The sequence below is a fragment of the Aspergillus pseudotamarii genome (genome assembly GCF_009193445.1).
Source record: "Aspergillus pseudotamarii strain CBS 117625 unplaced genomic scaffold BDV38scaffold_112, whole genome shotgun sequence".
Lineage (NCBI taxonomy): Eukaryota > Fungi > Ascomycota > Eurotiomycetes > Eurotiales > Aspergillaceae > Aspergillus > Aspergillus pseudotamarii.
Window position 1 is genome coordinate 391 of NW_022475126.1, and position 23,296 is coordinate 23,686.

A 23,296-nucleotide genomic window follows, 5' to 3' on the forward strand; every position below is an offset into this window, starting at 1 on the left:
CTTGCAGTTCCTCTTACATTCCCGCGCAGCAGGTCTCAGAGAGAAACTGGTGGTCGAGAAAGCCCAAGGACACGTGCTGGTAAGTGAGAATGCTTAGTTCTGATTTTTGATTCTTGCAAATTTTGTTTTCTGGGTTGATTGTTCGTGTTTTTCGCGGGTGTTCAAACGCCTATGCTTCCTTGCTGCGGTATACCAGCCGCCTCAACCCCAACCCCCAATGACGGTTTTCAATGAGGATACTATTCCTGCTTGTTTTACTGTCAGTCTAGTATCTGAGAGAGAGAGAGAGAGAGAGAGAGTCCCCTTTTGTTTTTCTGAAACGCGTCTTCGATCACCCTTCTTCGGGAGTTCTGTTGCACCCGTCGCCCGGATCTGCTGTCGTGGTTGGTGATGTTGTTGCTGTTTGGACCGCCAGCACCTAAGCCCACACCAGCCTCCCGCTAAACCGCGGAAGTTGAACGGCGCCGCCGCCCACTGAGTTTACGCTGCTCGTTCCCTTTTCGCCATTTTTTTTATTTTTATTTTTATTTTATTTTTAAATTTTTTGTCTTTTTTTTTTTATTTCCCTAATTTCTATTATTTCTTTCGCACTTATCTTTTTCCCACTTCTTCCCCCTCCCGACCCAAAATTCCTCGCCCCGTCACGTCCCAACCTTTTCCCCTCTTCGACCCCATCCGTCATCCGTTCATTCGCTGCCCATGGGTGAAGCTCCCTCTGATTCCACTCTCGCAGTTCAGCTCTATCCTCCCCGATCTTACAACACAAGGATCAATTAAAAAAAAAGAAATAAAAAAGTTGGTAACCATCTCATTCCTTTTTTTCCTTTCCTTTTTTTTTTATGCTTTCCTGCCATACTTTTTCTCCCACTTTTCCCCCCCTTCCTACAGTTCCTCTTCGCCTCTTTCTCAATAGAATTGTGAGTGTGTGTCTCAAAAAGGCTCCGTTCCGGGTCGTGGTCGAGATTCAGTCAATCCACTCGGCGGCTGCAGAGAGACTTAGAAGGATTAGGCTTAGTTAGGTCCTGCGTTTGCTGTGCGCCCCCAGCCTCCTCCACCTTTCGTGTATGATCTGCTGCTGCATTGCAATCATTCTTCTCTTTCCACCGCCGCCTGAGACTGCCATGATCGCCCACGCCGGGAGTGTCTAGGAATTTTTGCTTTTATTTTTATTTTTATTTATTTTTATTTTTCATTTTTTTATAACGTATTTCTTGGTCTGAATTTTGAATTTCTATTTTCTGATCTTCTCCCTGTTCACGGTACCAGTCTCCCTTGTCCGCCTTGTTAGTGCACCACCATCCCTTTCGTTTGACACCTTTTATACAACCTCCCGACGTTCCACTTGAGATCCTCTCTTGCTACGATCACCGTCTCTTTTCTTTCTTCTATTGTTCTTGTTCGAGACGACTGTTGTGATGACTTGAATGCCCTGCTTACTTCTGTTTTATCTATTTTATCTAGACTGTACCCTTGTTCACCTTGAAGCAGCACGTTATATTGGACGACCTGCTACGACCTGTTACGAATCACTACGAGCTTGTTCCCTCTGAGAATAAGAAAAGCCAGCACTTTGCCTACTTGTGCGTGTTTTGTTCATCGATAGTACGAAACTGCGTCAAAGTCACCAGAGAAGCATTCGACGTTTGATGCTGGACTGTCACGTCGCCCTTCCCCGCGCTCTTCTTACGACTTGATACGAGACCCATGATTTCGTGCTTCTGATTTGGTTGAGCGATTTCTGTTGTCCAGCCGCAAGCGCGCTATTTTACCTGACTTTCATGGTTTTGCGTCTGATCACTCCAATCTTCGTACATAATTGGATGTAGATTTCTGCCCGTTTACGCTGCATAGCGATTTTCTCGGTCCAGTTACGCCAGCGATCTTACAGCGTTTTACGGTTACGATTTTCAACGAGCTTACCACGATTGCACTTTGCATTTCCCGCATTGTTTGTTGAAGTTATCCATTATTCCTTGACGACATATCTGCATTCGCTCTAAACTCGGTGCTAGCATCGATATCGGTTTCCTTTGTACTTGACGAATTAACTAGTTGCCTCACTTGCATGACGACTTTCACTTTGTGATCTGACCGGAACTACGACAAAAAAACGCAAAAAAGGGAAAAAAATACTATTGTGGCACGTTGGAGACTTTTGAATCCAACGGCTAGAAACTCCGAATCACTTCGTTTATTAGAACCGTTACCCCCCACAAACCGAAAAGCTGGAGCTGCCGTCGATTTCCCAGGTCCACACCAGAGGTCCTGTTGATATTCCTTGGTATAATCACCACGCTGCTGAGAGACCTTTATTGTCTGGCGACAAACTCCCGGCTCTCAGTTTACCGACGGCCTCGCAGCCGCCAATCTCGGGCCAGTCCTATCGGACTAGCTACGAAGAGGCCTCGGCATCCCAGAACGCGAGTGCTCGGACAAGCCTATCCGGAACCGCACCCCTCATCAACGAGGCCAGGAGCCCCCCGCAGTCTGCGGACTTAGCGGCTGGTGGTCAGGGCCGGCTCTCTCTGGATTCCTCCGCTCCACAGGAGTATTCCATCCCGCAAAACACCGTGGGTGATAGCTACTATCCCAACCCGACAGCAATTGGCAGCATGAATCATACACAACCATACATGGATGTCCACTCATCGCATTTGTCATCGGCACAACCCTATGCTTCTCAGGCGGCCACTGCTGGTGGAATCGCCCATTACCCTCAATATCATCAGCAACCGCCTGTATTGCAGCCGGCGTCGACTACCTATGGTCCCGCCAGTTCCTATTCCCAATATGCTTATCCTGGCGGTGTCACATCGTCTCAACCTGGCCCGCAGCCTCCAACAACATCAGTAAGCAGCCAGGTCCCGGCCCAGCTGTTACCATTGCCAGGTATATCTCTCAAAATATTGCTTTTACGGTACGATACTAATAACACTTTCTCATTAGTTTCCAGCCACACAGTTGCACCTCCGGGATACGGAAACAATACCGGAACGCCTATGCAAGGCTACGTGTACGATGCTACAGGTCAAGTAGCTCCGCCCGGTGCCAAACCACGGGTCACAGCCACCTTGTGGGAGGACGAAGGCAGCCTTTGCTACCAGGTTGAAGCTAGAGGAGTTTGTGTTGCCCGCCGGGAAGGTGAGTACCCCAATCGATGTCTTCGCGTTCCTGAAAAACTTGGGGCTGACCTTCATGTAGACAATCATATGATAAACGGGACCAAGCTGCTCAACGTGGCTGGCATGACTAGAGGTCGCCGCGACGGGATTCTCAAGAGCGAAAAGATCCGTCATGTAGTCAAGATTGGTCCAATGCACCTGAAGGGAGTTTGGTATGGTCGTCTGAGTCTGTTACCTTTATATGATCCTAACCTAGTTTTCAGGATCCCATTCGAGCGCGCCTTGGAGTTTGCCAACAAAGAGAAGATCACAGACCTTTTATACCCTTTGTTTGTGCACAATATCGGAGGTCTTCTGTACCATCCCACTAACCAGACCCGGACAAACATGGTTGTGCAAGAGTCTCAGCAACGGCGGTTAGAAGGTCCTCAAGCCACGCGGGCTTCACAGGGCCCACAACCCCCTGCCTTGCATCATCATCACTCGCTCCAAACCCCGGTTCCATCGCACATGTCTCAGCCTCACGCAATGACGGCCCAGTCTGCTGCCAGGCCTGGTCTTGATCGCGCCCATACTTTCCCGACCCCTCCTGCCAGTGCGTCCAGTCTCATGGGTATCACTAACCAGGGGAGCTCCTATGAGTGGGGGAACCAAGGAATTAACTCGGGCGTGCCCAACACACAACCTCTATCGATCGACACGACGTTGAGTAACGCACGGTCGATGCCTACCACTCCGGCCACAACCCCCCCGGGTAGCAATATGCAAGGGATGCAACCATATCAGAGTCAGTCCGGATACGATAGCTCGAAATCGTACTACTCCGCCGCTCCTCCATCCCACCCTCAATATGCTCCCCAGCAACCCTTGTCCCAACCTATGGCCCCTTACGGCCAGACTATGCCCGCCAATGCGTATATTAAGAACGATATGGCGCCTCCGACGGCAAGGTCTTCAGGGGGACCGCCAGATGTAGAGCAAGCTGATGTGAAGGCTGACCGGTACTCCCAGACTAATGGACATGTTGGCAGCGGAGCGGGTGAGCCTGTACCTGAGCATGAGCCTGAGTACGTGCAACATGATAGTGCAGCCTATAACACCAACCGCGGGTCTTATACATACACTACCAACCCTTCTGTTGGAAGTTTGGCGGGTGATCATTCTCAACTCGCGTCTGATATGTCTGGCTCCCCCTCGCAGCAGAACGGGTCCGGACGCATGACCCCCCGTACAAGCGGAGCGCCTCCCCAATGGGCCTCAGGATACAGTACGCCTCCCCGACCCGCTGCCGTCAGCAGCCTCTACAACAGTGTCAGCGAAGCTCGTGGTGCGGCGGCGAATGGAACGACTGATAATTACTCTGTCGCCTCGAATCCAGCACCCGGGTACTCGACGGGATTGAACGGGCCTCTGGGATCAGGAAAGCGTTTACGGGAGGATGACGATGTGGACCAAATAGTTCGGCCAGATAGTCGGGGCGCGGAATTTGAGAGTAAGCGCCGGAAGACTTTGACTGAAGCGACGGTTGGTGGTCCGGTTGGAGGAGTACCACTTGGATTACAACCCATGAAGGCCGGTGGTGTTATGTCTCGCCGTCGCTAGAGCCTTCAAATAGTATTACCTTGATTCTACGGGCTTCGGAGGACCAAAGGAAAAAAAAAAAAAAAAGACAAAAAAAAGACATAAATTCACAGAAAAAGACCATGATACTCCTTTCTGACGGTGAAGGGTGGCCTCCGAATCCCTTGTCTTGTTCAAATGCATTGCAGGGTTTTCATTTTCCTTACATCTTGAATAGACTACACATTCTTACGACTCGGCACTTTCGAATGGGATGATTGATTTCTCATCAGCAGTTGGTTACAACACATCTGCAGTTCAGAGAACATGCTACGTTATGTTGTCGAGTCGTTTCTTTGCAGCGTGCTTATGTTGGGTAATTGTTAGAGATGGGACATTACACTGAAAACGGTATGGATGTCTGGCTACGATCGTTATAATGTCTGAGTTTTCCCCTTTTCGGCCACAAAAGGGTGTGCGCTTTGGGTTGTCGTTGCAGTGTTGGAATTCCGCCGGCCTGCTTTTCTCGCTTTCTCTATGAATGAGGGTTGGTCAGCGTTATGGTGCTTCTGGTCATCTTGTGCTATTGCGATTTTCCGACAGGCTATATTTAACGACCATGATGAGACGAATTTCCTTTTACGAGTTTTTATATTGCTGTGGCTCGTTCTCCATTCATGCATCAAGGGCCAGTAGGCCCTGGGTTCTGTTAGTGTTTTATGTATGGGTTTATTCTAAAAGAAAAATACTATCGGGTTTCAAGATTCACTCTTTCCAGTAAACTACTTTTCATATACTGATACGACCATTGCTGTGAAAACGCACTGACCATCTGCTCAATCGCCCGTGATCATGTTGGTTTCTTGCATGGCTTAGACTTATTTCTCTCATAAACATAGCGTGAAAAGCGCAAGAGGTCGGTATGAAGCACTGGTTTAGCTGCCACCAAACCCTCATTGGCAGCTAGCCTTCTCCCATGAGCATAGTTGAAAGGTCGACCATATAGGTCGGTAACCGTGCCGCCTGATTCCTCAAAGATGAGCATCCCCCCAGCATGGTCCCATGCAGGGAACCGGTGGTCCTTGGCCTTGGGAAGGCGGATCATCGCGTTGCATGCACCAATTGCTAGGGCTACATACTTGACTTGCATAGAATAAAGGTCTACCACCGGATTGGCGAGTAGTATGTCCCTGATGAGCTTGTGCTTCTCCTGATGCACAACACCGCTGATCGAGCTTTCAGTGAATGTGATTTTCTCCCCCATTCTTTGCCATGGACTCAGAGAAGTCTTCTGCGAAGGTCCCAAGCTGGACGAGGTCATCCGTCGCTTGTACGCACCCTGTCCCTTGACAGCGAATAATATCATCCCATACCCGTCTTTATCGATGATCTCCTCATGGACAGATGTGCTCTTGAACGCTACATTCGGACACCCGACTACCCCAACCTTCTGCTCCCCGTCCTCCACCAATGCCACCGAAACCGCATACTGCTGACCCCGTATAAACGTCGCCGTCCCATCAATTGGATCAAGAAACCAGGTCCGTTGACTCCCAGCTCCATCCCCATCGCCCCCAACGTCAATTGCACCCAGCATCTCCTCTATAGACCGTGGCACCGCGACTAAAGCGCCACCACCACCACCATCATCATCAACCCATGTCATCGTAGACACAAGTTCCCACACCCGCCGCGCAAGCACGGGGTCATCGCGAAGCACAGACGCAGACTCCTCGCCCACAAACATATCATTTGGAAAGTAATGACGAAGAATGCTGACGAGGATCGCCTGGGCGGCAAAATCGGCGACAGTCACGGGAGAACCGTCGGGTTTGTGGATGGAACCTATTTCGAGCTTTCTTTGGACGATTTTGGTGAGGATGCTGGCGCGGTGGACTGCTAAGGACGCGATTCGGAGTTCTTTGTCGTAGCTTGGGGAAAGGGTGGTCTCGTTGGTCATTGTTTCTTCTTCATTTTCATATTCTTCCTCTTGCTTCCGGCTTCTCTCATGGTTAATGTTGTCGATTGGTTTGGTGGTCATTCTGAGGGGGCTTTGGTTGGGGGTATTGATGGTGGGTGGGATATGGGTTCAAGTTGGCTGTTGGGGTTTAGCTCTTGATCACAATCTGTATAGTCTGTGGGGACAAAGAGGGTAAATAATAATGTTAACGATAGCGGTCCTTGAATTTATATTGGAAGAAGGAAGTCCGAACGTGAATTTGGAGGATCTGCAGTTGAGTGAATGAGTTTCCTAAGATGGAAACTACGTGCAGCGTTTATAGATTTGACTTAAGTTTGAGAATGGGGTAATTTTATTTTATTTTCTTCTTTTCTTGTCTTTTCTTTTCCCGCTTTATCTCTCTCCTCTTTGAGAGATTTTCGCATCTCTAACTTAATGAGAACTGAAAATGATACTAGTTAACATACTCTGCTCTATTCGTTGCTGATCTCTGGACAGGTCAGTGCAATACAATTGGACTATAGGAGTTTGATAGCCAGTTCTTACTGAAAATTTATGCAAACAATTCTTTGTATACTTTTGTATATCCATGAGCCATTGCCGTGTATCCATATCATGGCTCTAATGCAATGCATGGTGTGTTCATTTACCTACAAAAAATAAACATAGAACCGCTTTGGGTCCTTCATAGCGCCGATATGTTTCATTTCCCCACCTGCGTGAATATCTGCTGCCAGATTTGTACCCACTGTTGCTGCTTGTAAGACGGCTTTTTCTGTGGGTCCCGGAATGTCCCGGATAAGATGTCCCGTATGCGAGCGCTAAGGATTTTCAACGCCAGCATAGACTTCCAATCTCGAACCGCGAAGCGGATTCGGTTGGCATCAATTGATACTACGCCGGAATACATCTATATTTGGGTTAGAATGCCAGGTCCATGTAGTCCTGTCTAGAATATTGGGAAGCTCAACTTACCTTGAACTCCGCCTCGCCGCACAACAGTGCAATGGCGAAGTCGTCCACGGCGTTCGTCTCGAAAGCGTTGTAGTTCCGGTTCCGGCCCTGCATGATGTGATAATACGACAGCCACTTCATGGATGCATCGGCTTGTTTGTTGACTGAGGTCGGGTGAAGTGTAACAGCTTGGTTGTTGGCAACGTTCCGCCAGCCTTTGCCCTCGCGTGTCAAGAGCTTCGGATAAAAGCTCCAAGCAATGACTGCATTGACAATGACGTCGCTGCTGCTGTTGATATCGTATTCTTCAGGGATGGTGAAGAATTGACGCTGGCGACCGCCGTATCGAGCTCTGCATAATGTTAGCTGCGCGATCAAAAATTAGAGGTAGTGTTGGAGAGGCGTGATCGGTGCGATATATGATATACCTGTTCAGAGCCGTTTTCTGGGTCGGGTCTAGATTTAAAAGTCCGGCGTCGGCGATAGACACGATAAGCTGCATCTTGATATCTTCAATATTTAACAATGTCTGGGAGCTGAGAAAGTTTTTCCGACAAAAAGCATACTCGTTAGCGCCAGGCGTGTTTCTCGTGCGTTTCCAGGCGCAGTATGCATTGTACACGGTCAATAGATCAGAGTCGCCTGCGAAAATGTCAGCCCGCCGATATAGGCCCGACTAATATAGGCAGTACCTTTCTTGAACGAGAGCCTTGCAAGGTCCTTCTGAGTGTTGGATCCCATGGTATTAACAAAGGGTGATTTAGAAGAGAGAATAGCGGCGATACTAATAGAGGCATCTAGACACTTGAAGAAGGTCCCGTGAATGATTAGTTTCCCAAGAAAGACGTCCAGCGGCAGCTTAGCAAGCTGCATACCCAACGGAGTCAAGTTCTCTGAATTTGTCAAAGCTTTGACCTCCTTGAGAGAGTCTATAGCGCGGCGGATGTTCTTGGAAGAAGGCGCGTCCAGGGCTTCAAGAAGAGTGGGCTCCACTTCTCCCAGCTTGCAGATCTTCACCCGTAGTACCAAATCTTGCAAAGAGAGACGAAGCATCTCTGGAGTTTGTTGTTCAGCGAGCTATACAACGTTAGTGGAGTATCTTCTGCCTGAACTCAACATAGCATACCAATTTTTCATGTCTGTGCTTCGTGAACATGTGAAAACAGATTCCGTTCTGAACACGCCCCGCTCTTCCCCGTCTTTGTTTCGCATTCGCACGCGAGATAAAGGCTTCAACTAATCTTGAGAGCTGGCGTCTTTCATCGAAGCTATCATAGTGTCAGTTAGCAAAATACAAGTGTGGTGTGGGGTCAGAGAGACTCACCGCATAGTTTTCTCCTTGCCCGTGTCAATGACGGCAGTGATATCCGGAATCGTGATACCTACTCAAGTCAACAACCTGTGGCAGGCATAGCCAATTCTTAATAATAGCGGGACACGTACCGGTCTCGGCGATATTGGTGGCAATTACTATCTTCTTCATGCCCTCTGGAGGAACAATGAATGCTTTCTCTTGGTCCTCACTGGCAATTGAAGAGTGCAGCGCATGGACGATCCATCCCTGTTGGAAGGTCGATTCCGAGAGAATCTCATCATTCAGGCGGCGGATTTCGGCCATACCAGGCATAAAGATCAATATAGCTTTGCTGTAGTTTGCCATCTCCGGGGCTGTAGCAATCTTGATAAGTAATTTCTTTATTAGCTGGTAATCAAGGCGGTATTCATCAAAGTTCAGAACAGTATCCCTGGTCTGTTTAGAATAACCTTCAAGGGACGCTAGCATGCCTCCTGTGGTATCACCTTCGGAATTCTCTGGCGCCATCTCGTCGGTGTCTTCATCGAGATTAGCATTCGAATCATTCTCTGACAGTCGGTAATTGGTCATCTCCACAGCATCCTCTAAGAACTTCATTTCCACAGGGAAAGTTCGTCCCGGGATATTAAGGACAGGCACACCACCGAGGTAGTTAGAGAACCTTTGAGCTTCAAGGGTAGCCGACATTAATATCAATTTTAGATCAGGACGCCTCTGCATTAGTCGACGAAGGACTATGAGAAGGAAGTCGCTGTCGATAGAACGCTCGTGAACCTCATCAAGGACGACATGCGTGATATCTTGGAAATCGTCTGGGCGTTCCAGCATACGCACCACAACACCAGTTGTCCTAACTCGGGTCAGTATAAACTCCAGAAACGAGTTGCAGACGGAGAACCTACGCAAATACTAGTCTTGTCGACGGGTTGACTTTACTCTCTAACCTGACAGCAAACCCAATGAGCGAGCGTGCTGTCCCAACATCATTTTTGCTTTCTCCTAATTCTTCACTAACCCTTCGCGCTAATGATATAGCAGAGATCCTTCGGGGCTCCGTCACATAAATTTTACAAGGACGGCCCTGTGTCATCTCATGCTCAAGGATGAATGAAGGTATCTGCGTGCTTTTTCCGCTACCGGTCTCACTACAAATGATGAGCGCACGGTGGGTATCAAGAGTGTTAAGTATATCATTTTTGAAAGCCCAAATTGGAAGATTCATCCTGCCTTGTATCATATGATTGAAAGAAGGAGTCGATGACTTCTCCATCCAAATCCTTTGCAACTGAGACTCAGGGCCTGAAGATTCCCTTGCATTGGATAACCTGGCTGGAGACTCTGGCTTGCTAGAGGTCCCATTTCTTCTCCGAAAATTATCTGATAGCACCACATCATCTTCAGAGTTACCTTGATTCTCCTGTATCAGCTTCTTCAGGTGCTTTATTGTCTTCTTATCAATCTCATCTTCTTGGAGTTTTTTCGCACTCGCGAACTCTGTCCAGAGCTCCCTCCACACTGCTGGAAGCCGCAGATAAGCCTTGCCCTCTTTCGAATTCTGTGGGAACAGGATAAAAAGAGCAAGCATCGAGACAAATGCCTCCGCTTGCTGTGTAGTTGGTGTTGCTATCGTGTCCATGGAGACAAAGGTGGCATAAGCGCTAGATTTGTGTGTGACTTTGTCCCATTCAAACAGAAATGGTACATCCTGTGGTTTGGACCACCTCACCTCTACCGCTTTTCTGTTCGAGTGTGGTGCAGAAGAGAAGTCCTTGAAAATAATTGCACAGCTGGTATCCCTAAGATGTACCGTTACCGTCAGCAAAGTCTATTCTCATCCACGGAAGACCTTTGCATACCTTGCCTTGCATGTATCTTCCAAAACTCGTCGCGGGCTAAGTCCAGTCCATTTACCGAAGTCACGGATCGTGATAGAGGCTTTGTTCAACTCTTCAAGAATAACACCTGTCTCCAAAGCTGGCTCCTCGGCTTGGAACATGCCCCCTAAGAGATCCGCAATCTCCTCGTCATCGACCGGCTGCACGTCGGACTTGGGTTCCGCCACCTTTTCCTCTGGCTGATCTTTGGCTCCAGGCTCGTCGAGGGAAGTTTGCTCGGCGGGCGGATTCTGCCTAAAAAAAGCCGCCTCCTTTCTTAGATCATCGAGTTTCTCTTTCCACCGGTACTCAGCTTCCGTGCGGTCGAAAAGGACATCATTTTCAATGCTGGCAATCTTTCGGCGAATCTTCGCTACTCGGGGTTCGTTGGTCTCAAGCGCAGTATTTTCACGAGTAGGCTTTTTCCCTTTCCTAGGCCTATCAAAGATTTCAGGTTGAAGATTATATAGCTGAGTCTGCAATTCCATGTACTTTGGTAGCAAAGTGTCAGGATCCAGAGAACTATCAGAATCATAAGGGCTCAATATAGGAGGAAGAGGCTCCTTTGATGGACCTTTGGTCTGTTTCACTTTGCTATCATTCTGAGTCAAGCTTAGAGTAGAAGATTGTACTGGCTCACGATCTGATGCCGGTTAGCTCTCTTCAGTCACTGCGTAGATGCTAGTCATATTTTCAGGTTTACCGGTTATCCAGGAAAGATTCTTTTCATCTTTGCGCAGCTGAGCATTGGTTTGAGTGTAGGACGGTAGTTCCTTGGGGTTGCAGTGCATTGCCAGCCAGTCTAGAGCCTCGTCCAGATTACACACAATCTCCCTATTGACAGTGGCAAAATTACCAGGAAAATAGTGTAAGAGATGTTTTAATGAATCCTCTACTTTCTCCTCGGGAAAGCCGAGCTTCAGAAGGGTCTCCCTTAACGTCCACAATTTCATGTACAGGTCTTCTTCTGAGCCAGGCTTTTTCGCTGTATTCGAGTCCCGTACCGAGGACGGGCTCAATTCATGCTCTTCTGCCTCAGCAAGTTTAAGAATTGAGTCCAGCACTCCAGCAGGAAGCCATTCTAAAAGACTTAACGAGAAGGCTTGTTGCCGGAGTATCCGTCGTTCTGTTTCCAATTTCGAAACTTGACGGACTGCATCATTCTTGCACCTAGAGGCATATTTCTCAACCATGATTTGCAGCTCCGCATCCTCAAGATGTCTCTCAAGTTCCTCAGGTGAGTAATTCTGTAAGGATGGAGCGTCCTGTGTCTCCGTCGCAGGCCGGCTGCTTTCCGCTGGGGTTGGCCGTTCACTTTCTGAGACCGATTTGGATTCTGCTGTCGATGCCGGCGCTGTGGAGTTAGTCGATTTAGGCTTGGAAGGTACCGAAACGGTTGCAAACCCTCGAGCTGGGTTCGCGGCGGGCTTCTTCTTTTTCTTATTGTTAGGCGGCATAGTTGCGAGGAGGGGAGATGGTCTTGGCCACTGCTGTGAGAGAAGGATATGGGGGTTTAATGAATGATCTCGGGTTTTCAGAATAGGAGATAGCTAGAGATCTCTAAAAAAGATATTAGTCTATAAAACGAGTGAGGGAGTGTCAGTGGAATGCAACATTAAGAGTGTGGGAATTAAATGGTGGTCATCAACTGGAGCTTTGGACGATTTCCCCACAATAAAACCACGCCGAAAACTTTTATGACAACATCGGCGGCAGCGAAAGGCAATTCAACTCAATTCCGTTCCTTCCCCGTGGAATCTAATCAACATCCCTCACCTCGACATGCCCCAGGGTTCCTAACATGGACGACTTTCCATGGGATCAGGTGAAATCTGGAGACCTGGAGAGCCTGTTGATCGTTCTCTTTTCGAGTTCGACATCTCGCAGAATTCGTGCTCTCCAGGAACTCCGTGAGAGAATCGGTAAAATAACCCCAAACAACCCCTCTCGTATGATCTCTCGCTAACCCTTCACGCTGTAGGGTCGGATCTCCCACAACAAACCCGTGAGCCTCTCCTTGGGCTCCTCTTCAAGACCTATCCTCGTTATGTCGATCGCCCCTCCCGTCAAGCCGTACAGCAGTGTCTCCGCTCGCTTCTCAAGGCCCCGGTCCCGACCGACGACCTAAAATATCTCACACAGAAGCTGCAGGCAGTGGCGTCTAGACCTGTATTATCATCTACCTCTGCACTCGTGCTGCTGGAATGGTGCTCGGTTATCTTACAGGCTCTAAGCAATGATCCTGAAACACCGCTTTCAGCCGTATTAGACATTATCGCGGCAGATGCGAAGATACTTGAGATTTGTTTGGCCTCTAACCCCAAGCCTTCAGTGAAGCAGTCGGCCCTTAGAGTCACGAGACGTGCGCTGCGGGCCGTTTTCTCGTCGGGAACTTGGGGCGAGGATGCCGTTTGCCAGTCTACTCGTCGTTTGACTACCGATTCAACTTCGGGACAGAAGAATGCTCCCTTCCTGGGAGTCATATCCGGCGTGTGCGCCCGCCTTCCAGACAAGAAACCTGTTTTGGAAGGGGAAAAGAAGTCGATCATCAATTTCTATGTCAAGGAATTAGCTGGGTCGAAAACCGCACCACCAGCCCACATTGCAGATGCTCTCTCCGACTTCTTCGTCTCTTTCGTTTCATACGAGGATGTGGTGTCCGACATTGTACCACCCCTAGAAAAAGCTATTTTGCGTTCCCCGGAGGTGGTTCTCAGCGGACTTGTACCTTCATTATGCATGTCATTACCCGAACAGATGGACTTGTCAGATATTCTGCATTCAAAACTGTTGAAGCACCTTCTTTCCAGCATGAAGTCGAACAATGCAGCCACCAGACAGGGTGCTGTTCAGTCGTTTGAGTCACTGCTCTCAAGGTCGAAAACTGAAAAATTGCTTCTTAAAGTCACAACCGAAGTTGTTGGTCCTTTGAAGACTCAGAAAATTACAAACCCCGAGCAGCGCGCCGTGTATGCTCAGGCACTCTCGGCTACGCGGCCTTCCACTGATGTCTCGAAGGAGGTGGTCCAGGGGTTTGTTCCTGTATTCGCACGAGAATCCAACGAAGCTGCGCTGGAACAGGAAATCAAAGCATTCTGTAAACATCTAGCATTTCTCGTCCAACACAAGGTAAAAGTCAACGATGATGTTATCAACGCCATTGTGAAGGGATCTGCAGAGAAAAGAATTCCGTTCCGAAAGCTCTGGCAGCTCAATGTGGGCGAATTGCTCTGGAGCGCCGATTCAGCGACCCTAGTTAGTGCTGAAGTTGAGCCGTTCGTGACCAAATTCATGAGTAAAATGAAAGATCTGTTCAACGAAGTGGCTACTAACCCCTTGCCGTCGGCCCAGAATGGCTCGTTATCGACGGCCTATGTCTTTCTTGCACTTGCTGAGCGGTTGTCTTCAGTACAAGGCTTCGATAAAGTCACATGGGAAGAATTGGTGCCCCAGATGATGGTCCTTAGCCCTAAGCCATCTCTACTGCTTAACCCAAAAGCTTATTCAAAGTTGACCACCCAAGGAGAGGTCGAGTGGGTTACGAGAACACTTGCAGCTGTGTCGTCTGGAACTAAGTTTGAGAGTGCGGAAGACGCAGCCAAAATTGCATGGGGCCAGGCGTTTATATATGCCATCACTATCCCCGGGCTTCATTCAAACTTCCGAGAGCGATCCGCTAGCATCCTATCAGAAGTTCATCTTAAACGAGTAGGATTCATCGGTCGCATCGTAATAGATTCTTTGTGGAGCTGGATACTTTCTCTGAGAACTTCTGAGAAAGAGTCTGCGCCTGTTTCTGCAGGATCGGAAAGCCTGAAATTCCTTCATTTGGTAATGAAAGCCATTTGTTCACCTGTATCAAGTCTTCCAGAACAAGAGAAGGCATCTTCAGAATTGAAGAGCCAGCTTATCGAGCTCATCGTCATTGGCCGTCCTGAGTTGATCCCGAATGTCTCATGGATTACGCTATGCCTGAGGACTGGCATTGACCCTGGCAACCTCGTCCGCGAATTCGCCGATGAGTCTATGAATCAATTGACACGGGTGCATAATGACCCAATTCAATCCAGGGTTCCTCAAGTCGACGATGCTATCTGGAGCGCAGCCGGCGAGTTGGCTTTCGTGGCGCCTGACGCTATGGTTTCCCGACTTGTGGCTCAGATCAAGGACGATTTGGATGCTTCACGTGTGTCCAAGTTCACTCCAACTGACGTTGCTATTGCTCGGACACCCGAAGGAACCATGTTTGTTGATGTCCTTAGCACCAAGTCGAAGCCTGCTTTCGACAAGAACACGAAAGACTATGACATTCTCAAGTGGGAAGAGGAATTACGAGCACAACTAGCAGAGAAAAAGGGCCAGAAACAAAAGAAACTGACTGCGGATGAGCAATCTAAAGTGAAAGCCCAGCTCGCGAAAGAGTCCAAGATCCGTGAAGAAGTTCTGCGGGAAATAAAAAGGATTGAAAGAGGCGCTGGGATCATGCAGGGTCTTGCAAGCGGTCCGGCTGTCGAAGCAGATGGCTGGATCAATACCGCAGTGGGATCTTTACTGTCTCTCGTGAAGGCCGGTGCAGGCTTAATTGCCGGTGATGTCGTGTCTAGGGCCTATATCAAGTGTGCGGAGAAGGTCTCTCCACGATTGGGCCCGTTGCGATCCTTCGTGGGCGTTGCAACTCTGCGGGCACTTGGCAGGAGCCAACTTTCCCCCGAGATGGATGCAGAACCCCTCGGTCAACTTGTGACAAGAATTCTTTATCGTCTGCGCTTTGCATCCGAGCAACGTCCTTTTGATGTCACATCTCTAGCATACATCCTTCCACTTGTTCTTCTTGTTCTTAGTGGAAACGGAATTGATGAACAAAAGGGAGAGGAGGAAGGTGAACAAGTTCTGCTTGCGCTTGAGTTCCTATCCTTCCATTCGGGGTCATTTACCGACAAACGTCTTCCCCGTGCTGATGTTCTAGATCACTTGCTCATATCAATGCAAAAGTATACTCAGCATTACAAATTGATTAAGGATACTCTATTCGATTTCAGCAGGTGTATCTCACCCACTATCAACAATGCTGAGCTGGACGTTCTTCTGCAGGGTACCATCGTTTCAGACACATCTGTTCGCACAGCTGTACTGCAGGCTATCGATGCCGAGATTGACCTGACCGACTTGGACTTCTCTGAACACGTTTGGCTAGAATGCCATGACCACGTGGAAGAAAACGCCGAAATAGCCGAGACAATCTGGGATGATAATGCACTGGAAGTCGATGACTCTTCCTACGGTAAAATTATTCCGTATCTTGCGTCCAAGGACTCCCAGCTCCGCGGTGCCGCTGCTCGTGCGTTGGCACATGCCCTTGAGTCCAATCCAACCAAGTTCGAGGAAATATTTTCGGAACTGCAAGCTAAGTACGAAAGCGAGGCCAAGCCTAAGGTGCCAGAAAAGGATATGTATGGGATGCCCAAGAAAATGGACATGGCCGATCATTGGGAGTTCCGCAGCGGTATTGCCCTCGCTTTTACCGCCATGACGAACGGGTTTGAGGGCGAACAGATTTTGTCTTTCCTCAGATTCTTGATCGAAAGAGGGCCTCTGATTGACCGAAGCCCTGTGGTCAGAGCCCAGATGGCTGATAGCGGCAGATCTGTCATCGCCGAGCGTGGTCAGCACAAGGTTGAAGAATTGATGAATATCTTAGAAACGACTCTGGAAACATCAGATAAGGGAAGTGAGACATCTGACCTTCTCAACGAGGCGGTGGTTGTTCTTTATGGCTCTCTGGCCCGGCATCTTAAAGCAGACGATCCGCGTTTGCAAACTGTCATCAAGAGGCTGCTTGCTACCCTCCCAACTCCTTCTGAATCTGTTCAATCCGCTGTTTCTGGATGTCTACCGCCTCTCATCAGACTGTCGGGCTCTCAAAGTGCTGGCTACGTGCAGGAAATGCTGGATCAGCTTTTGCAGTCTAAGAAGTATGCCACTCAACGTGGAGCAGCTTATGGGCTTGCTGGCATTGTCAGTGGAAGGGGTGTCTTATCTTTACGAGAATTCCAGATCATGGCGCATCTTCGCGCAGCCACTGAAAATAAGAAGGAGCCACATCAGAGACAAGGCGCTCTATTGGCTTACGAACTTTTTGCGACAATCCTGGGCCGCACTTTTGAACCATATGTTATTCAGATTGTCCCGCAGCTTCTGGCTAGCTTTGGTGATCCCAATGCTGATGTTCGTGATGCTTGTCTTGATGCAGCCAAGGCTTGCTTTTCCAACCTCAGTTCTTATGGCGTCAAGAAAATCCTTCCTACCCTTCTTGACGGTCTTGATGATACCCAATGGCGTAGTCAAAAGGGTGCTTGTGATCTGCTGGGTGCGATGGCCTACCTTGATCCGCAGCAACTAGCTGCTAGCCTGCCTGATATTATTCCTCCCCTCACCGTTGTCCTGAACGATACACACAAAGAAGTGCGTAACGCTGCAAACCGAAGTCTCCAACGTTTCGGCGAGGTTATCAGTAACCCAGAGATCAAGAGCTTGGTTAGCGTGCTTCTGAAAGCTCTGAGCGATCCAACAAAGCATACGGACGAGGCTTTGGATTCCCTTATCAAGGTTTCTTTTGTTCACTACCTGGATGCTCCTTCCCTGGCACTTGTTGTTCGTATTTTGGAGCGTGGTCTTGGCGACAGATCGAATACAAAGCGGAAGTCTGCACAAATTATTGGTAGCTTGGCCCATCTTACCGAGCGCAAAGATCTCATATCACACTTGCCAATCATTGTCTCTGGACTTCAACTGGCTATCATCGATCCTGTGCCCACTACTCGTGCTACTGCCTCTAAGGCCCTTGGATCACTCATTGAGAAACTTGGAGAAGATGCCCTTCCCGACCTCATTCCTAACCTCATGTCGACTCTCAAATCCGACACGGGCGCCGGTGATAGATTAGGATCTGCTCAAGCCCTTTCCGAGGTTCTGGCAGGATTGGGTACTACGAGACTCGAGGAGACACTGCCTACTATACTACAGAACGTTTCCAGCTCCAAACCAGCCGTTCGTGAAGGTTTCATGACTCTCTTTATCTTCCTTCCAGCTTGTTTCGGTAACAGCTTTGCGACGTACCTGGGCAAGATTATCCCGCCTATCCTCTCTGGTCTGGCTGACGATGTTGACTCTATCCGCGAAACCTCTCTTAAAGCTGGTCGTTTGCTGGTTAAGAATTTCTCTTCCAAGGCTATTGATCTCCTTCTCCCAGAGCTCGAGCGCGGCCTTGCAGACGACAGTTACCGTATCCGGTTGAGCTCGGTTGAGCTGGTCGGTGATCTTCTCTTCAGCATTACTGGTATTACGGCCAAGGCTGATGGCGAAGAAGAGGAGGAAGAAGCCCACCAGGCCGGACAGTCCTTACTGGAGATTCTTGGAGAAGAAAGAAGGAACAGGGTTCTATCTGCCTTGTTCATCTGCCGCTGCGATACCTCGGGTCTTGTCAAGGGCGCAGCGATGGGTGTCTGGAAGGCGCTTGTTGCGTCTCCGAAAACACTTAAGGATATGGTGCCTACTCTATCCCAGCTTATTATTCGTCGCCTTGGATCCTCGAACATGGAACAGAAGGTCATTGCCAGTAATGCACTTGGAGATCTTATCAAGAAAGCCGGCGAAACTGTTCTCTCGAGTTTGCTTCCTTCCCTCGAGGAAGGGCTCCAAACATCGACAGATGTGGACGTTAAGCAAGGCATTTGCATTGCCTTGCGGGAACTCATTACTTCCGCAACTGCTGAAGCCCTTGAGGATTATGAGAAGGTCCTCATCTCTACCGTTCGGGTGGCTCTTGTTGACAACGATGAGGATGTGCGTGAAGCTGCTGCAGAAGCTTTCGACGCTCTACAGCAAATCCTGGGCAAGAAGGCTGTGGACCAGGTTCTGCCCCATCTTCTGCTCCTATTAAGGAATGAGGAAGATGCTGAGCAAGCACTGTCAGCCCTTTTGACCCTTCTCACTGAACAAACACGGGCCAACATTATCCTCCCCAACCTTATCCCAACACTGCTCACCTCTCCTATTTCTGCTTTCAACGCCAAGGCACTTGCTTCCCTTGCTGAGGTTGCAGGCTCTGCGATGTCCCGCAGACTTCCCACAATCCTGAACTCTCTGATGGACAACATCATATCAACTACAGACGATGCCCTCCGCGACGAGTTGTGCAACGCATTCGACACTGTCTTGGTATCAGTGGATGAATTTGATGGCCTGAACGTTGTTATGAATGTCATGCTGTCGCTATTGAAGCATGATGATCATCTGCGCCGTGCTCAGGCGGCAGTTCACCTGAACAAGTTCTTCTCGGATGCTACAATCGACTACTCTAGATATCACCAAGACTTGATTCGCGTCTTGCTGATATCCTTCGATGACAATGACAAGGGTGTTGTCAAGGCCGCATGGACGGCACTGAGTGGTCTAACATCCCATATGCGTAAAGAGGAAATGGAGGTTTTAGCCATCCCCACTCGTCAAGTGCTGCGGGGAGTAGGTGTGCCCGGAGCCAGTCTTCCTGGTTTCAGCTTACCAAAGGGCATCACCGCTATCCTGCCGATCTTCCTGCAGGCTCTTCTCAACGGCAGTGTTGAGCAGCGTACCCAGGCGGCTCTTGCCATTGGTGACATCATTGACCGTACTGCAGCAGATTCCTTGAAACTCTTCGTGACGCAGATCACAGGTCCTCTCATTCGAGTGGTGTCAGAGCGATCGGTAGATATTAAGTGTAAGTCATTCGTGCTTCTTTGTGAAGTTATTGACAGCAAGCTAATCTCACCGACTAGGCGCTATCTTTTACACTCTCAACAAGCTTTTGGGGAAGATCCCACTTGCTGTCAAGCCATTCCTGCCACAGCTTCAGCGTACGTTTGCTAGAGGTTTGGCAGACACGACCAGCGAAACTTTGCGTGACAGGGCTGCCAAGGGTCTTGGAATTCTGATAACATTGACTCCAAGAGTTGATCCTCTTATTGCCGGTACAGTTTTCCTTATTTTCTAGACTGTGAATACGGAATTGGCACTGACCTAGAGATCAGAGCTTATTACGGGAACCAAGACCGCCGATGTTGGCGTCAGAAATGCCATGATGAAGGCTCTCCAAGAGGTGGTTAGCAAGGCCGGTGCTAACATGAGCGAGGCTTCCAAGAATTCTATTCTTGCACTCATCGATGACGACGCTAGCGATCAAACGGGTAGGTTCTATGACAGCCGACAAAAAGTTCATTACATATCTAATTATCCCGGTAGATTCTGTGGCCATTACGAATGCCAAGTTGCTTGGTGCACTGGTGAAGGTTCTTCCTCCAGCCACTGCCACCCCTCTTATCAAGTATGGCCCCTTTTTCTCGTTGGTTTTTATTTTTATTTTTTATTTTTTTGATGATCTTGTAAGGCACTGAAGCTAATGGAGTTGCAAGGAACCGTGTGCTTACGACACACCCTACGCATGCATCAATTTTGGGGCTCAACGCCCTGCTTGTTGACTCTCCATCATCCCTGATGGAGAATTTCGCTGCGGAAACGATCTCGGTTATCTGTCAGGGCGTGACAAATAAAGATGTGAGTTAATATGCGATTCCAGCACACCAAAAAAGACGCTAACATTCGAAAGAACTTCATTGCCGACAACAGTGTTCTGGCCGCTGGAAAATACCTATTGATCGAAGATGAACATCGCAATTTTGAGAATAACAAGGCTATCTTCGAAGCTTTGGCACCGTGCATTCAGCCAGGAGCACCCTCCGACATGCGTCGTTTGGCGCTGGTTGTTATGCGAACGGTCAGCCGTCTTCATCCAGAGTTGACTCGGCCCCATCTAGCTCTGCTTGCGCCACCAATCTTCGCCAGCGTTCGCGACATGGTTATCCCCGTGAAATTGGCGGCCGAGGCTGCCTTCTTGGCCATCTTCTCAGTCGTGGAGTCAGAGAGTACCGTATTTGATAAGTATATGGCTGGGCCCGGGTCCGAGCTTGCCCCAGGACCTAAACGAAGTATGTCGGACTATTTCAAACGAATTGCGCTACGTCTGGCTAGCCAATCGCGGGAACGCAAGGAAGCTGAGGGTGGCCAAGGAGGCCTGGGTCTCTCCAACGACGAAGTGGAGGATGAGAAAGAGTTGTGGAGTATCGGAAAGGTGGATTTGGAGGGAGGTCCCGTGGATGAATGATTGTTATGGTAGTTCTATTCTGCAACGCTGTATGAACTAGATCTATACCCCGATTTATATGTGGTTGCTGTTGTCTTCTATCGGGAAGATGACGGGTTTGGCTATAGTTGTCTATGAGAAAGGGAAACAAAACCAAAAAGAAGTGAAGATATGTGAGTAGATATGATGATGACGACGATGTGACCAATGCATGATCTTCTTCTTTCTCTTGAGGTATGGATGTACAGTAGCTAGGTACATACAGTACGTAGATATAGTAGTAGATAGAGTAGTGTAGATAGAGGCTGATAGACGGACGGTCCTTATCGGGCGGTCAACATCCACCCTACCCTGCGTATGGTCACGTGGTCGCCATTAGTGAAATCCCCAACGAACATCCCAAAGTCAGTCAGTTACCTTCCAGTCGATTACGATAAGGACGTGCTGTCGAAGAGTTGGGGAGAACAATACTACGATAGGTGTCTATCTCAGAAAGGATCTGGAGGTACGTCCATCCAACCAATGTTCATTACAATGACGGAAGAGGGGGGCTGCTTAAAAGATCTGGGGCACAAACCCTAAGGTGGATCACTCTCGCTTAGGAGCACAGTTGCTGAGCTAATCAGCCGGCGTATCTTCAAACTCCTCACTTCTGGCTTCTCACCCGTCGACGAGTGCAACGAACATCATCCGCCAACGACCGTCGATACGCCGACATCAAGATGTGAGTCCATCTCCAAATCGTGATATCGTGACTTTGCTGGGGAATTACTGTTCTTCAGTGGTCTTATATGCCCTGACTACGACCCCGATACGGCCCCTCTGGCACTACTCCTTTGGGAAGCATAAATTTGTTCGATCGAGTTTTGGCTTCATGCTGACCGACGGTTTTTCATCCACAGGGTCAACCTTCGCACCCAGAAGCGCCTCGCCGCCTCCGTGGTGGGCTGCGGCAAGCGCAAGATTTGGCTCGACCCCAATGAGATGAATGAGATCTCCAACGCCAACTCCCGCCAGACCATCCGTAAGCTCGTCAGCGATGGCCTCATCATCCGCAAGCCCGTTACCATGCACTCCCGCGTCCGTGCCCGTGAGCTCAACGCCGCCCGCAGAATCGGCAGAAACCGCGGTCTGGGTAAGCGTAAGGGTACCAAGGAGGCCCGTATGCCCAGGTATGCAGTTATCCTACTTTTCCCTTGGACACGAGGAATGACTGTTGGCTGGTCTTCGACCAATGGATCAATATCGTGATGGGTCATACCGCGGTGGAGTTGTTTGACTGATGGGTTATCGTGTAATATAGCCAGATCCTCTGGATGCGCCGCATGCGTGTTCTCCGTCGCCTCCTCGTCCGCTACCGTGCTGCTGGCAAGATCGACAAGCACCTTTACCACGAGCTCTACCACCTGAGCAAGGGTAACACCTTCAAGCACAAGCGCGCTCTCGTTGAGCACGTAAGTTTCCGCCCAATCCGCCCTTGTCAATCACCGTTTCTCGGTGGACTCATGCGCGAGCCCTCGATATTATCAGGACTCTCACACACTTGATACGGCGACCGGAATACTGACATATTTTCCAACAGATCCAAAAGGCCAAGGCTGAGCGTCACCGTGAGCGTGTCCTCAAGGAGGAGATGGATGCCAAGCGTGCCAAGAACAAGGCTCTCCGTGAGAGGCGTCAAGAGCGTCTCGAGGCCAAGCGCAACGCTCTGGTCGGCGAGGCCCAGGAGTAAATTCCCTTCCGTTGACAACGTGTTTTGGCGGTGCGGAGGTTGAACTGGGAGGAGAAATCAAGAGTCTCGGTCAGCCTACAGGAAAAGTCTAGGTCGATGATATCTGTTTTCTCTCAATGGCTTTGATTCATCCGGGACGGTTTTTGGTACAAGGGTGAACCTGGAATGGGGGCTTGGGGAAACAGAAGGAAATGAATGCATCTCTTTTCTTCCATGGGCCGTCTGAAAAGAGAACCAGGGAAAAGAATGAAAAATACCATTTGATTAAAGCAAAAACAATGGCATGGCGCTTTGTGTGATACGAATACTCCGATTTTTCATCTGCATTCTACTTCAACTGCTCTTCAATCCTCCCAAACGCCCGGATGCTCAAACTTCTTCAACCACCCTCTCTCTCTCTCGACCTCCCCAAACCAGGCTGTTCTCTACCGCATTTATCTTATCTCCTAATGTCGTAACGTTTTACTGAATCTCACTCGAGGGTTAGGTCATGTAAATGTGAATTGTGTTCAGCATGAGGCTATGTACATGTAGATACATCGTCCGCGTGGGCGCACGTCTACACCTACCACTCAACCATGAAATCTCAAAGCACACCAACCACC

General features: G+C 49.1%; 6 protein-coding genes across 6 annotated transcripts; 3 read left to right on the plus strand and 3 right to left on the minus strand.

Annotated features, from left to right (window-relative positions):
• Positions 1-217: 217 nt before the first annotated feature.
• BDV38DRAFT_288727 (apses transcription factor StuA) lies at positions 218-4,724 on the plus strand (the record flags this gene model as incomplete). Its single annotated transcript, XM_032061090.1, has 5 exons — positions 218-259; positions 2,199-2,889; positions 2,947-3,141; positions 3,202-3,334; positions 3,386-4,724. 5 exons carry the CDS (start codon positions 218-220, stop codon positions 4,722-4,724), a joined length of 2,400 nt encoding a protein of 799 aa, XP_031907450.1.
• Positions 4,725-5,532: 808 nt separating this feature from the next.
• Positions 5,533-6,642, minus strand: BDV38DRAFT_275983 (inositol monophosphatase family protein; the record flags this gene model as incomplete). The annotated part of the gene is made up of 1 exon (XM_032058126.1): positions 5,533-6,642. The coding sequence occupies one exon, from the start codon at positions 6,640-6,642 to the stop codon at positions 5,533-5,535; it is 1,110 nt and encodes a 369-aa protein (XP_031907451.1).
• Positions 6,643-7,014: 372 nt separating this feature from the next.
• On the minus strand, positions 7,015-8,912 carry BDV38DRAFT_22247 (helicase associated domain-containing protein). Its single transcript, XM_032052805.1, has 5 exons — positions 8,723-8,912; positions 8,289-8,673; positions 8,025-8,238; positions 7,618-7,948; positions 7,015-7,552 (listed from the first exon to the last, which is right to left on the minus strand). The coding sequence occupies exons 1-5, from the start codon at positions 8,750-8,752 to the stop codon at positions 7,346-7,348; spliced, it is 1,167 nt and encodes a 388-aa protein (XP_031907452.1). The 5' UTR covers positions 8,753-8,912; the 3' UTR covers positions 7,015-7,345.
• A 429-nt stretch (positions 8,913-9,341) lies between these two features.
• On the minus strand, positions 9,342-11,355 carry BDV38DRAFT_22204 (DEAD/DEAH box helicase family protein). The gene is made up of 2 exons (XM_032052803.1): positions 10,768-11,355; positions 9,342-10,707 (listed from the first exon to the last, which is right to left on the minus strand). The coding sequence occupies exons 1-2, from the start codon at positions 11,271-11,273 to the stop codon at positions 9,810-9,812; spliced, it is 1,404 nt and encodes a 467-aa protein (XP_031907453.1). The 5' UTR covers positions 11,274-11,355; the 3' UTR covers positions 9,342-9,809.
• A 1,095-nt stretch (positions 11,356-12,450) lies between these two features.
• BDV38DRAFT_22069 (putative translational activator) lies at positions 12,451-21,036 on the plus strand. Its single transcript, XM_032052784.1, has 7 exons — positions 12,451-12,707; positions 12,767-19,540; positions 19,599-19,790; positions 19,851-20,006; positions 20,062-20,143; positions 20,232-20,373; positions 20,426-21,036. The coding sequence occupies exons 1-7, from the start codon at positions 12,587-12,589 to the stop codon at positions 20,978-20,980; spliced, it is 8,022 nt and encodes a 2,673-aa protein (XP_031907454.1). The 5' UTR covers positions 12,451-12,586; the 3' UTR covers positions 20,981-21,036.
• A 398-nt stretch (positions 21,037-21,434) lies between these two features.
• BDV38DRAFT_22256 (60S ribosomal protein eL19) lies at positions 21,435-22,948 on the plus strand. Its single transcript, XM_032052806.1, has 4 exons — positions 21,435-21,683; positions 21,862-22,131; positions 22,263-22,413; positions 22,542-22,948. Coding segments are annotated over exons 1-4 (573 nt in total). The 5' UTR covers positions 21,435-21,681; the 3' UTR covers positions 22,692-22,948.
• Positions 22,949-23,296: the final 348 nt, after the last annotated feature.